Genomic DNA, 12,167 nt, shown 5'->3' with positions numbered 1-12,167 from the left:
GAGATCAGCTCTAATGGGAAGAGGCTCATTTCAACTAAGAGTCAGAGCAGGGGTTCTCAGCTCTGGCCCTATAGGTCCACTTTCCTGCAGAGTTTAGCTCCAACCCTCATCAAACACCTGAACTAGATAACCCAAAGTCTTCAGGATTACTAGAAAGTTAAGCAGTTGAGTTTGATCTGGGCTGGAGGTAAACTCTGCAGGACGGAGTTGAGAACCCCGGAGTGATTCTCTCAGCATGTCATCTCACAGTTAAACTTACAGTTTATTCAAACTCCAAATAATTTGGCTTGTCTTAGATAAACATTTGTCTTGTAAGTGCCCACAAAAGTGTTTTGAGCACAAGTGTAAAACAGGAAAGAAAAATCGACATCCTGTGTGTGAAGACTGTGTTTGTGAAATCTAAAATAGTAAATAGGCTACTATGATTTCCACTTCTCATTTATCTCTCTTTTTAACATGCTTCTTTTTTCTATCCAAATATACAGTATGTTTAATGACAGTTACACATTACTGTATGTGTTCCTGCAGTGAAGTTTTCTGTCTGTCTTAAAGCTCTCTTTAAATTAATAACATAGGAGTTTGCGATGTAGTATTTTTTAATTGAAACCAAAAGCTTCTTCTATTCAGTTGAAGCATATATCTGTGTTCATGTTGCAGAGATTATTAGTTTCCAGGCAAGAGTGGAAGAAATATGTGGAACAAGATAATGACAAAGAAGAGTGAGGAAATAAATGCTCAGTCTGCAACAGATTGTTTGTAATCTGTTACAAAATGCACTGAAGATTTCTTGAAAAGAAACAAGCCTCAAAAATATGTGTAAAATGAGAAAGGCAAAAGAATGTGGCAGATGTTTTTATTCCCAATAAAGAAAATCTGTATGTCAAAATAACTACTATTATTATTATTGTTGTTATTATTTTACAACTCTTAACGTACAGGCTCCTTGCATTAAACTCAATATGGACATTTAGTCATTTCTTTATGTTTCATGGTCTCTTAGGTGTATGCAAAGGCATATGATTTCAGATTTAAAAGCACTGATGCCCTCTAGTGGACACTAAAGGCATATTTGCCAAGTCTGAAGTGCGTTTCACAAATGTGGCCTAGACTGAATGTAGCTTACATAGTTAACTAGTAGCCTACGTTACATCTAGAAAGAGTCAGTAACTCTACTCTAAACACTTTAGAGTATAACTTCCTTTATATGAAACGATCTGGGGCTGTATGTATAAAACTTCAAAAAGTTAATAAAGAGATTGAATTGATTTATTGAGTGGTTTAGTCAAAATTTTCTGAAGAGACACGATTACTTTATATGATGAACAGATTGAATTTAGGCTTTTATTCACATGTAAACATTCATCAAGGCACACATCAGTTGTGGTAAACAGAAGCTCAAGAATGTTCGCCTGAGGTGCGAGAACCACGCAGCACGTTTGAGCTTCAGCAAGAACCAATGAACCAATTCATTAAGAACCAATTATTCTCGTGTGTTACACAGCACGTTTGAGCTTCCACGAGAGGTTTCTTGTGCGTCAAACAAATACTGTTGAGCTTCTGTTTATGTTCGCTGATAAATGTTTATAATATGTGAATAAAAGACTAAATTCAATCTGTTCATCATATAAATTGATCGTGTCTCTTCAGAAAATTCGGACTAAAACACCCAAATTCATATGGATTAGTTTTATGATCTGTTTATTAACCTTTTTAAGGCGTCAAAGTGTCAGTTGCATAGCTGTCAATGGAGAGACTTAAAGCTCTCAGATTTCATCAAAAAGATCTTCATTTGTATTCTGAAGATGAGCGAAAGTCTTTTGGGTTTGGAACTAAATGAGGGTGAGTAACTAATGACAGAATTTTCATTTTTGGGTGAACTAACCCTTTAAGAATAGGCTTAAGTTTTGACTTAAAGGGATAGTTCACACAAAAATGAAAATTCTGTCATTATTTACTCTCCCTCATGTTGTTCCAAACCTGTATTAATGTCTTTCTTCTGCTGAACACAAAATAAGATATTTTGAAGAATGTTGGTAACCAAACAGTTGATGGCCCCCATTGACTTCCACTGTATTTTTTTCCCCATACCATGGAAGTCAATGGGGCCCATCAACTGTCTGATTAGCCATTTTAAACTAAGGACTACAGTGATGTCAACCCAAAAATGGCCGCCAAAGTTTTGCCTTACTTTTTTTGTACCTGTAGTCGTAGTTTGTCTTTTTTGCCAATTAATTTAGTCAGATAAATACCTTAACCAGGTTTAGCGTTTTTGTTCTTCCCTAATATTTAAAATGTTTAAAAATATATGAAATATTTTACTCATATTTTGATGGTTTAATCAAACTTGTTGGGTCATTAAAAACAAATATCTCCTCCGGAAATCACTTTTGGCCAGTACTGTATGTTTGGTGTGGTTAGTGCTTACTGTGGTTTGATGGGCCCAAGTCATCACCGGTGCACTGCTGTATTCTTCCAGTCGTCAAAAACATTATTTATTACTTTCATTTCTGAAGTTAGAGCACTGAGTACTTGTAGAGTGGCAGATGTTATTAAATGTCTTACTTGGTCAGTCATAAAAAGAATACCTTGACAATCAAGCTTATTTAATTTTGGCAACTCCCTGCCATCATAACTCCAATAACATATCTTCGTTGGAAAGTGTGTGGTGTCCTCATCTCTGCTGCCACCTTGTTACTCCTGTCCTATCTCAGTTGGGAGACCTCTCAAGCTTTCTTACGTCTAGGAATAAGAGAAAAATTGCGTCATTCTTAGAATTGACACACCTAGGACAAAAATGTTACTCTAATTGGCTTTTTACATACGGCTGCAGGTCCCCTTTTGTTTCTTTTCCTCAGAACTGTGAATATTAATATGTCTTTTATTTCTATATGCTCCTCTAACCACTGGATATCACTATTGGATTGAATTCTGAGGGTCTGGGGTGGAAGAAATGTCTTGGGTAGTTTATTGTTTTCTATTTTCCATTATTTACCAGTTTCAAATTTTAGGTTGAGTATGAATATGACTAGGATTTTGTTTTGTTTCTCCCTTTATTGTATGTAATTGTAATTACAATGGATTTTGTGAAATTGTTAAAAATATTAAAACACAATTTAGGCCTAAGCAGTGAATAAGAAATTGGTCTATATAGCATTAAATTATGAATGACACATACATTTTGAATTCCCATGTGTCTATAAATTAAAACAATGGATCTCTCATTATATTTTCTCATTTTCAAATAAGAACATTAATAAGAACAATTTCTAAGACAAAAAAAACATTTCATTTGAAATGAGACGAATTCAATTGTATTTTGGTTTAATATAAATGAATCACTGTTTATTGATTATTTGATCAATTCACCACTTGTAGAATACAAGGGCATTCCTTCTGCCACATACATACAATAACAAAACATTTTCAAACCAAAAAAAACAACACAGCCGGTCCTGCAGGAGCAGAGAGTGAGATTGATGTCAATCATCCAGCAGCATGGCACACACTGACGGTGCAGTCTGTGTGTCTCACTACTTATGAACGTACAATTTAATTTCAAACAATATCAACTCACATTCAGCAGAGAGAACATTTCGAATGCAAATATATATGCACCGGCAGTACATTTGCATACACACAGACTCTTTTCAATTGCTGTAACCACCTTGTGGCAGTCCATACTTTCAGGAAGAGAGCAAGTAAATTCTTGGACTAAAAGAGAGAAAAACACAAGTTGTCTTTGCCTCTATAAAGTTTGCCTATAGGCTGATCAGATAGTTGCATTGGGTCTACAGACATCATCTTTTCCAAAAGTAGCCAAATTTGGAACTAAAAAAAGAGAAGTGAGTGTGTGTGTGTGTGTCTCTAGTCTCCCTGTCACTGTGGTAACTGAAGGAGCGTTCCCTGTCCAGACGGGAGGTAGGTAACATTGCGAGAGCGGCTGAGCTGGAAGGCGATGTCCTCAGCTGCCTCCAGCTTTCTCAGCTCCACCAGGCCGTCACCAGCTACTGCTAGAGAATCAGCGATCAACAGCGCAGCCTGGGAGTCTCCTTCCGCTGATATAATGGCTGCCTGCTTCTGCTGTTCCGCCTGAGAGACAATTACAGAGACAAATGTTACATCACCTGTTGCTTATGGGAAAAACAAACAGTTCTCCATTTTAGATGCAAAAAAAATAAAAAAAAATCACTTTTTAATCAGTAATTTTGCCTTTAAAATATTAATTCAACAAATAAATATATACATAAAAGTCAAATATATACTACCATTCAAACGTTTGGGGTAAGATTTCTTTTTAAAAGAAACAAGTATGTTTATTCAAGGAGGCAGATTTCTGTCAAATAAATTCTCTTTTTGAACTTTTTATTCATCAAAGAATCCTGATTTTTTTTTATTGTGCTTTCAACAAAAATATTAAGCAGCAATTGTTTTCAACATTGATAATAATACGAAATGTTTCTTGAGCAGCAAATCAGCATTTTAGAATGATTTCTGAAGGATTATGTATTTGACTGACTGGTTTTACTGTATTTTTGATCAAATAATTGCAGCCTTGGTCAGGACTTCTAAGAGACTTCTTTCAAAACCATTAAATCTTACCGACCCCAAACTACTGAATGGTACAGATTACACATTTTGTTTAGCAGGTGATTTTGGTGTTGATAGTGTGCGTAACTCAAAACATTGAGAGTCATTTATATAAACACCTTATAGGTTTGGTATCGAAATGGGGAGTAAATCAAAGACAATTTTTACTTGCATTTGGCAAGTGTTTATTTCAGACCATGCACTGCACTATTCCATTTTGAGGCTCTTACCTTCTCTACAACAAACCTGGCCCTCTCAGCCTCCTGCTGTGCAACCTGCTTCATCTCAACAGCCTCGGTGAACTCCTTGCCAAACGTCAGATGTGTCTGAGGGGAGAGAGACAAAAGGGTGAGACACTGGAGGAGAGAGAAACTAAAACATCAACAGAGGGGGAAAAAAGAGGTCTTTACCAGAGAGACGTCATCTAGAATGAGACCGAAGGTGGACGCTCTTTCTGTCAGATCTTCACTGACCTGCCTGGACACCAGCTCTCTCTGAGTGATGAGCTCACCGGCATCAAAACGGGCCTGCGGAAAATTGAAACACCTTAAAATTCCATTTAATCCATGCCAGGTTTTAGTTTCATCTTATGTTCCGTAGACATTACCAACATCCAGCCCTATACACATAACCATCCAAAAGTTCGGGCTGGGTACGATAAAAAAAAAAAAAAAAGTTTTTGAAAGAAGTCTCTTATGCTCTGCATTTATTTAATAAAAAATACAGTAAAATCAGTGCTTTTGTGAAATATTATTACAATTTAAAAGAACTGTTTTCTATTTTAATTCATTTAAAATATAATTTATTCCTGTGATGTCATTACTCCAGTCTTCAGTGTCAGAAAACATTCTAATATGATGATTTGCTGCTCAAGAAACATTTCTGATTATTATCAATGTTGAAAACTGTTACTGTTCGGTCACACCGCCGCCAGCGAGAGCGTCAAAGTGGCCGGAAGTCATTAATTTTCAATGTGAGCCGGCGGCGAGCTCCGGCAAGTAGCGGTGTGGGCAACTTTATGGTAATGAGCTATGACACGGTTTGGCGGCAACCAATCGGAATGTAGAAGTCCTCCGCTTGAGAGGATTCCAGAGAACACAGTCGTGTAAACTTTGGTTCCGACCAAACACTAGTTCCCATTTCCAAGCAGCTGTGGTGGGTTTCCCATACGACGTGTCCCATGCATTAAGGCTACACTTCAAACAGGACAGTTATTGTAATGTAGGCTGCACACAAATTAATGTTAAAGGAAGTTCACTTTAAAATGAAAATCCATCCTAGGTGTATATGTCTTTGTTCTTGCAGACGAATAAAATCAGAGTTATATTAATAAACACCCTCCCTGACGCTTCCGAGCTTTATAATGGCAGTGGATTGCAACCATCAGTTTGAAGTAGTGTTGCACGGTGTACCGATACTTCAAAAGTATCGCGATATTCAGAAATTAAAAACGTCACGATACCTAAATTTATCAGTATCGATACTTAAAAAAACAACAACAAAAAAACGCCTCCCTATGGACATCTGTGTTTTTTTTCCTGACGCACGCAGCAAAGAACCTGCCACTGTCAGTGTCATGTGACAAAACACTACAGCGAAATGGCTGCATGTGCGAGCACAAGTGGTCCACGACTCGTAGAAAAAGATGACGCGAGGAGTGACATATGGAAGTACGTTGCCTACCTTGCTCTGTTGCACGGTGCACCGATACTTCAAAAGTAAATCGGAAATTAAAAACGTCACGATTCCTTAATTTATTAGTATCAATACTTCTAAGAATGACCGCGTTCCAGATGGCCGGCGACACACTGGCTGCGTGTCGTGTCCGTTTTTATTTCGGCTCCCATGTTAACTGCCTGCGTGACACACGCGTCTGGGTGCAGCTCGAGACGCGCGGAAAACGCGTGCATGCTAGAAATAGAACCGACGCCCATTTTTCACACGACACGCAAGCGTGTTGGAAGCGTTTCCAGGCTAAATAGAATAGGAAAAGATGTTTCCATGTCATTTTGACACGAATACATATTAATAAATGACATTTTGATGTTTGAAAGTTTTGACATAAATACAATATAAATGTAATTTTAAAAAAATATCGATTTTCAAATATTGCACCTCTCAATACAGAACGAATTATTCTGTAACCTATTTTGCCGTCAACACTGCCGACGTTGTCTTTGCTGCTATATATTTATGTTTAACATGAAGTATAGGCCTTCCACAACTCTCTCCCCACATGTCAAATATCACCAATGAGGCTTATCATATGTTACCAATATTAAACATTGTTTAATATAATCGCTGTTCATATTTTTATTCAAAGTTCAGAATCAAGATAAAGCTCTTATGTTTCTTATGATAAATGAGATAATGCTGCTACCTTGAACGTTTTTTTTTAACCTTTTTTTACCTTGAATGTCATTGCTCTAATTTATTTTTTATATTTTGATATTTCATATTTTGTTCAAATGTTTAATATATCTGATGTTCATATGTTCATTTATTAGTGTGTTATATGATTAGAATGTTGTCCCGGTTTTAAAATAAAGCACAGCAATGATATTTGAGAGTGCTTCTCCCTTTTCAGGAAAAGTATCGAAAAAGTATCGAAATCGCAATACTTGACTTGGTATCGGTATCGAAACAATAATTTTGGTATCGTGACAACACTAGTTTGAAGCTCAAAAAAGTCTATCCATCCATTATATAAGAACTCCACACGGCTCCGGGGGGGGGTTAATAAAGGCCTTCTGAAGCAAAGCGACGAGTTTGTGTAAGAAAAATATTAATATTTAACATTACAAAGTAAAATTCTAGCTTCCGGCCAAACGCCTTTTTTGAGCTTCAAACTGATGGTTGCAATCCACTGCCATTATAAAGCTCGGAGGGTGTTTATTAATTATTATAATTATTGCGGCCCCTTTAAATAAAGTTTACAAAACCAAGCTTTCGATCTACGTCAGAGTCCACGTATCTTTCTGCAGCGTTGTTGGCAGGGCGGCAAGAGTGAATTTTGACACAGCGGTGAACACAGTTATGCTGCTTAACATTATAAAAACAATAATGTTGATATGTTTTTTGTTCAAAAGAACAGCGTTTTACAAATGTCATTACAAATGTCTTCACTGTCACTTTCGATCAATTAAATGCATCCTGGCTAAATCTTACTAACCCAAACTTTTGAAGAGTAGTGTACATGTCTTCATAACATTATGTATGACACTCACCACTACAGCCTTCAGAACCTCAGTGGTGATGGAGGGCAGCACTCTCTCATCATAGTCCTCTCCGATACTCATGAAAATACGTGGCAGTTGTCCAGCAACCGGTCTGAACAGGATTCTCAGCGTGATGTTCACATTCTGCAAATCTGAGAAGGACAAAGACAGACCATAAGCCAGTTTTATTAGTAAAGACAAAAGAATGAACAGCAGAGAAGCAAGAAACCTCAACATATTGTGAGAGAAACAGAATGAGATAAACATTAAAGAAGACATAAAAATACTAGAACAAATGAAGAACAGCAGTGAGTGGCGTAACTTTGTTTTAAAAAGTGGGTTGGGGGTGCTAATACAATGATATGTACAATAACAATTGCAGAAAAAAAGAACATTACAATGTCCAGAAAATCAAATCCAATAGTACATTTGAGTTAAATATATCGACACAGAAGTCATGTTTAACGTGATAGTTTCATCCTTACATTTACTATATATAGCACAATATTAGTCCTGAGATTCTTCACGTCAGTGAATAAATATATAGATTCATATGGAACGCTCTTGTGCCTTAAGGGTCTGGTGGTAGAACTTTTGTTAAAGGGTTAGAGAGGTTTTGGGTTCTTGGGTTTTTTTCCTCATTAAAACCAAAGGTGTTCATCAGTGATTGTATATCAACAGCAGGGACCATATTTATGTGCATTTGGCTTTGGATTTCACAGGAGCGAAGAGTCTCCGCAAGGGTGTTAAGCGATAGATTGAATTGATCGTCTGTGCGAAGAGAGAACTGATAACAGCGGCAACAACCACTCACCATGATTTTAAAAACAACACAAACTAATTAATTGCTAATTAAATGGAGGTGTTTCTTTCTGTTAGGCACATCCGTGCCACGAAAAGTTTCAAGAAGTGGTGGGGACAATATGGACCCTGGCAAAAAGTGGTGGGGACATGTCCTACCCTCAAATTACACCTATGGCAATCAGACAGAAACAGTCAAAGAATGGCATGATGTACCTTTGCTACCAGTGATGACTGGCACATTACGTGGACGGGACCTGCAGTCAAAGATGATTGGCTTCTGCACCCAGGGTATAAGGAAGTGTGTGCCCTCCCCAACAACATCATCCTGGACACCTCGAAACCTGTTGAAGATGACAGCCCTGTGTCCCGCATCCACTGCAATGAAAAAACAAAAGATCGTCAAATTTAAATTAAAACACGTAGCTTGACATATCAATTTTATAAACTCAATACTGTTTTATTAGGTACATTACACAGAATTGTTGAGCACCACTGAACTTACCATTAAATAGAGCAGAATTAACTACACCTCCTCCGATGGCCAAGGCCAATCCCAGCTTTCCAATGGACTCAAAGAGTTTCGCCATGGCAACAGTCCTAATGAGAGAAGCACATTAATCTCAATCATCGCTTCATGATGATCACTTATGAATGTAAAAGCCCTTAAATAAACAAAACATCCCGTCCGGTTAGCCTTGACTCTTCAGCAGTGACATGACATGAATGAAACGTGCTAAGCTGTTCTCACTTTGAGAGGGTCAGACATGGGCAGCGAAAAGCTTCGGTAAAACAACCTTACAATTATAAAACACTCCAGATAAATTGGTATTTGCTAACACAATAACTTGTATGAGAAATATCAACAGGGACTAAAATACTTCTGTCGTAGTGAAGTTTAATTAATTAGCCTGCTACACGCTAATGTTGCAACTGACATGCAATCATGTCCTCCTGCCAACCTTCCCACAAAGATAAATTCCCTTTCAATAGTCCACATTATAATTATTGGCGCTGTGTAAATAAAACAAATACATCAAATACATCAAATCCATATTAAAAGAATCTCTCCCAACGTGACCACTCACCCACTACGCTGTTAGATCACAGTGACCTCCACCAGAGCCTGCGCACGAGAAACACATGAAAAGGTGGCGTTTGAGCATGCGCAGAACCTTCAACATAGACTCCTCTGATTGGAGAGGGGGACACGGAAGAGAACGCCCCCGTGAGTAACAATAACTTTTATTGGGTGTACGTCTGCTCTTTGCTTGTTATTAGAAGAATGAGAAGTGAGGACTTATGGAATACCAGAATGTGGGTGTTTCTGTTGGACCTTTGGCACTATGGCAAGCCGTTTTAGCTTAAATTGTACCCAGCGTTACTCGTCGTAATTGCATTTTTACTAGTTAGAATTCAATTAGAGAGCTCTACAGTTCAATTCTTACTAGTAGCGGGTCAATGACGTATAAGGATTTTCAACAGGCCAATTTTAAAATACAAAAAAAAATAATACCTGTTGCAATTGTTCAAACATTAAGGATGTTGTGTACACCTAAATTAATTTTAAAAATAAAATTTAAGTGATTTTAGTGTTTTTTCATCTAGATGAATTGTCCGTAGCCTTAAAAAATGTCATGTGGTGCGACCATGATTTATCTTAAAATTAATTAATTTCCTTAACATGCTTAAACATTTTTTTACAAGTTCTTGGTAATTAAAGTGTTTAGAAACCAAGTATTTGCATTTCTTTTGAGTTTTTGTAAATAATGTTTTACAGTTTTTTGTAAAAAAACATTTTTTGTTCTATAATTTCCGAGTTGCCTTCTTAAATCTAGTTAACGGACTTATTTTTCCTGTAAATCACATAAAACTGATAGAAATGTTTTAAAAAATATAATTTACTAAAGCATACTGAATCAGTGATTCATATTTCAGCCACAGAAATAAGATATTTTATTTTAAATTTAATACAGCGATTGCTTTTATTGGTCGCACCACATAAGTGGTCGCTCCAAATGACACGAAGACCTTATATAGTTAAAAATCTATTTAAAGAGATCAATGCATTTTATACAAAAAAATAGATTTAAACCAGATTTTATACAAATTTCACAGAATTTTCCTGAACATAAACATTTAATAAACTTTTTTTAATAAAAATCACATCACAAACACAAGTGCACCATTTAATTTAACTTGACTTAGAATTTCTTTCTAACAAATAATAATGTTATAGATATAAATTATTTCATAAAAGTATTGTATACAGTTAACATTTGGGGTCAGTAGTTTTTTTAAAAGTAATTAATACTTTTATTAATCAAGGACACATTCAGTGTCACATTCAGGTGCAGGCTATAATGTTACGAAAGATTCTATTTCAAATAAATGCTGTTCTTTTGAACTTTCTATTCATCAAATAATCCTGACATATAAAATGTATCACAGTTTCCACAAAAATATGAACATTGATAATAATCAGAAATGTTTCTTGAGCAGCAAATCATTAGTGACCCTGGATCACAAAACCAGTCACAGGGTATTTGTGGCAATAGCCAACAATACATTGTATGGGTCAAAATTATCGATTTTTCTTTTATTCCAAAAATCATTAGGATATTAAATAAAGATGTTTTATATTTTGTAAATGTCCTACCATAAATTTATAAACATTTATTTTTGTGAGTGAATATAGCAATATCGCAAACATAAATGGACAACTTTAAAGGCGATTTTCTCAATGTTTCGATTTTGTAGCACCCTCAGATTCCAGATTTTCAGTTGTATCGGCCAAATATTGTTCTATCTTAACAAATCATACATCAATAGAAAGCTTATTTATTCAGCTTTCATGATGTATAAATCTCAATTTCAAAAAATTGACCCATATGACATTGACCCATTGAGTGGTTTTGTGGTCTAGGGTTACATATTAGAATGATTTCTGAAGGATCATGTGACACTGAAGACTGGAGTAATGATGCTGAAAATTCAGCTTTGATCACAGGAATAAATTACAGTTTACTATATATTCACATAGAAAACAGATATTTTAAATTGTAATAATATTTCACTCTTCTCCTATCAAGGTACTCCGCTCTTGCTGCAGGGTCAGAATTTTTTCGCTTGGAAGTGGCATCTGGTAAAATAGATTAAAATAGTTTTAAATAAATAAATAGGCAATAATAAATACACTACAAATAAATGCAGTATTACTAAACTGAAATTACATGCTCTAATTTTTTTTTTGTGCATTTTTCTCATATTGTACAAAGAGTAAACATAAAATATATAAAAAAAATATCCCAAATTGCATAAAGATCTATTCCAAATGATACTAAAGTAAAGTACTTTTTTAAAATAAACCGTCAATTGAATATAAAAGCATAAAACTGCCAATCTAGGACATATATCTATCATTGAAAACAGTCTGCAGTGGTCGCACCACATGATATTTGGTCGCACCACATGATATTTTCAAATTCAGTCATAATTTACAGACACAGAATTGGCCACCTAAACAAAACAAGCTAGCTTGCCAAAAAAGGTCACTATGAA

At 35.9% G+C, this 12,167-nt stretch overlaps 1 protein-coding gene across 1 annotated transcript; it reads right to left on the bottom strand.

The window, feature by feature from the left end:
- Positions 1 to 3,309: 3,309 nt before the first annotated feature.
- On the bottom strand, positions 3,310 to 9,786 carry phb (prohibitin). Its single transcript, XM_084096111.1, has 7 exons — positions 9,695 to 9,786; positions 9,112 to 9,206; positions 8,823 to 8,984; positions 7,815 to 7,957; positions 4,998 to 5,114; positions 4,818 to 4,913; positions 3,310 to 4,089 (listed from the first exon to the last, which is right to left on the bottom strand). Exons 2-7 carry the CDS (start codon positions 9,194 to 9,196, stop codon positions 3,877 to 3,879), a joined length of 816 nt encoding a protein of 271 aa, XP_083952237.1. The 5' UTR covers positions 9,197 to 9,206; positions 9,695 to 9,786; the 3' UTR covers positions 3,310 to 3,876.
- Positions 9,787 to 12,167: the final 2,381 nt, after the last annotated feature.

The sequence above is a fragment of the Abramis brama genome (genome assembly GCF_963993115.1).
Source record: "Abramis brama genome assembly, chromosome: 1".
Lineage (NCBI taxonomy): Eukaryota > Metazoa > Chordata > Actinopteri > Cypriniformes > Leuciscidae > Abramis > Abramis brama.
Note: the sequence above shows the minus strand (reverse complement) of the source record. Positions and strands in the feature narration are given on the sequence as shown.

Excerpts from the sequence above, each read along its gene's own strand:
- phb (XM_084096111.1), bottom strand. The coding sequence starts at position 9,196 with ATGGCGAAACTCTTTGAGTCCATTGGAAAGCTGGGATTGGCCTTGGCC. Across the intron at positions 8,985-9,111 it reads TAATTCTGCTCTATTTAATG|TGGATGCGGGACACAGGGCT; the intron begins GTAAGTTCAGTG and ends TTTTCATTGCAG. Across the intron at positions 4,914-4,997 it reads TTCTAGATGACGTCTCTCTG|ACACATCTGACGTTTGGCAA; the intron begins GTAAAGACCTCT and ends CTCTCCCCTCAG.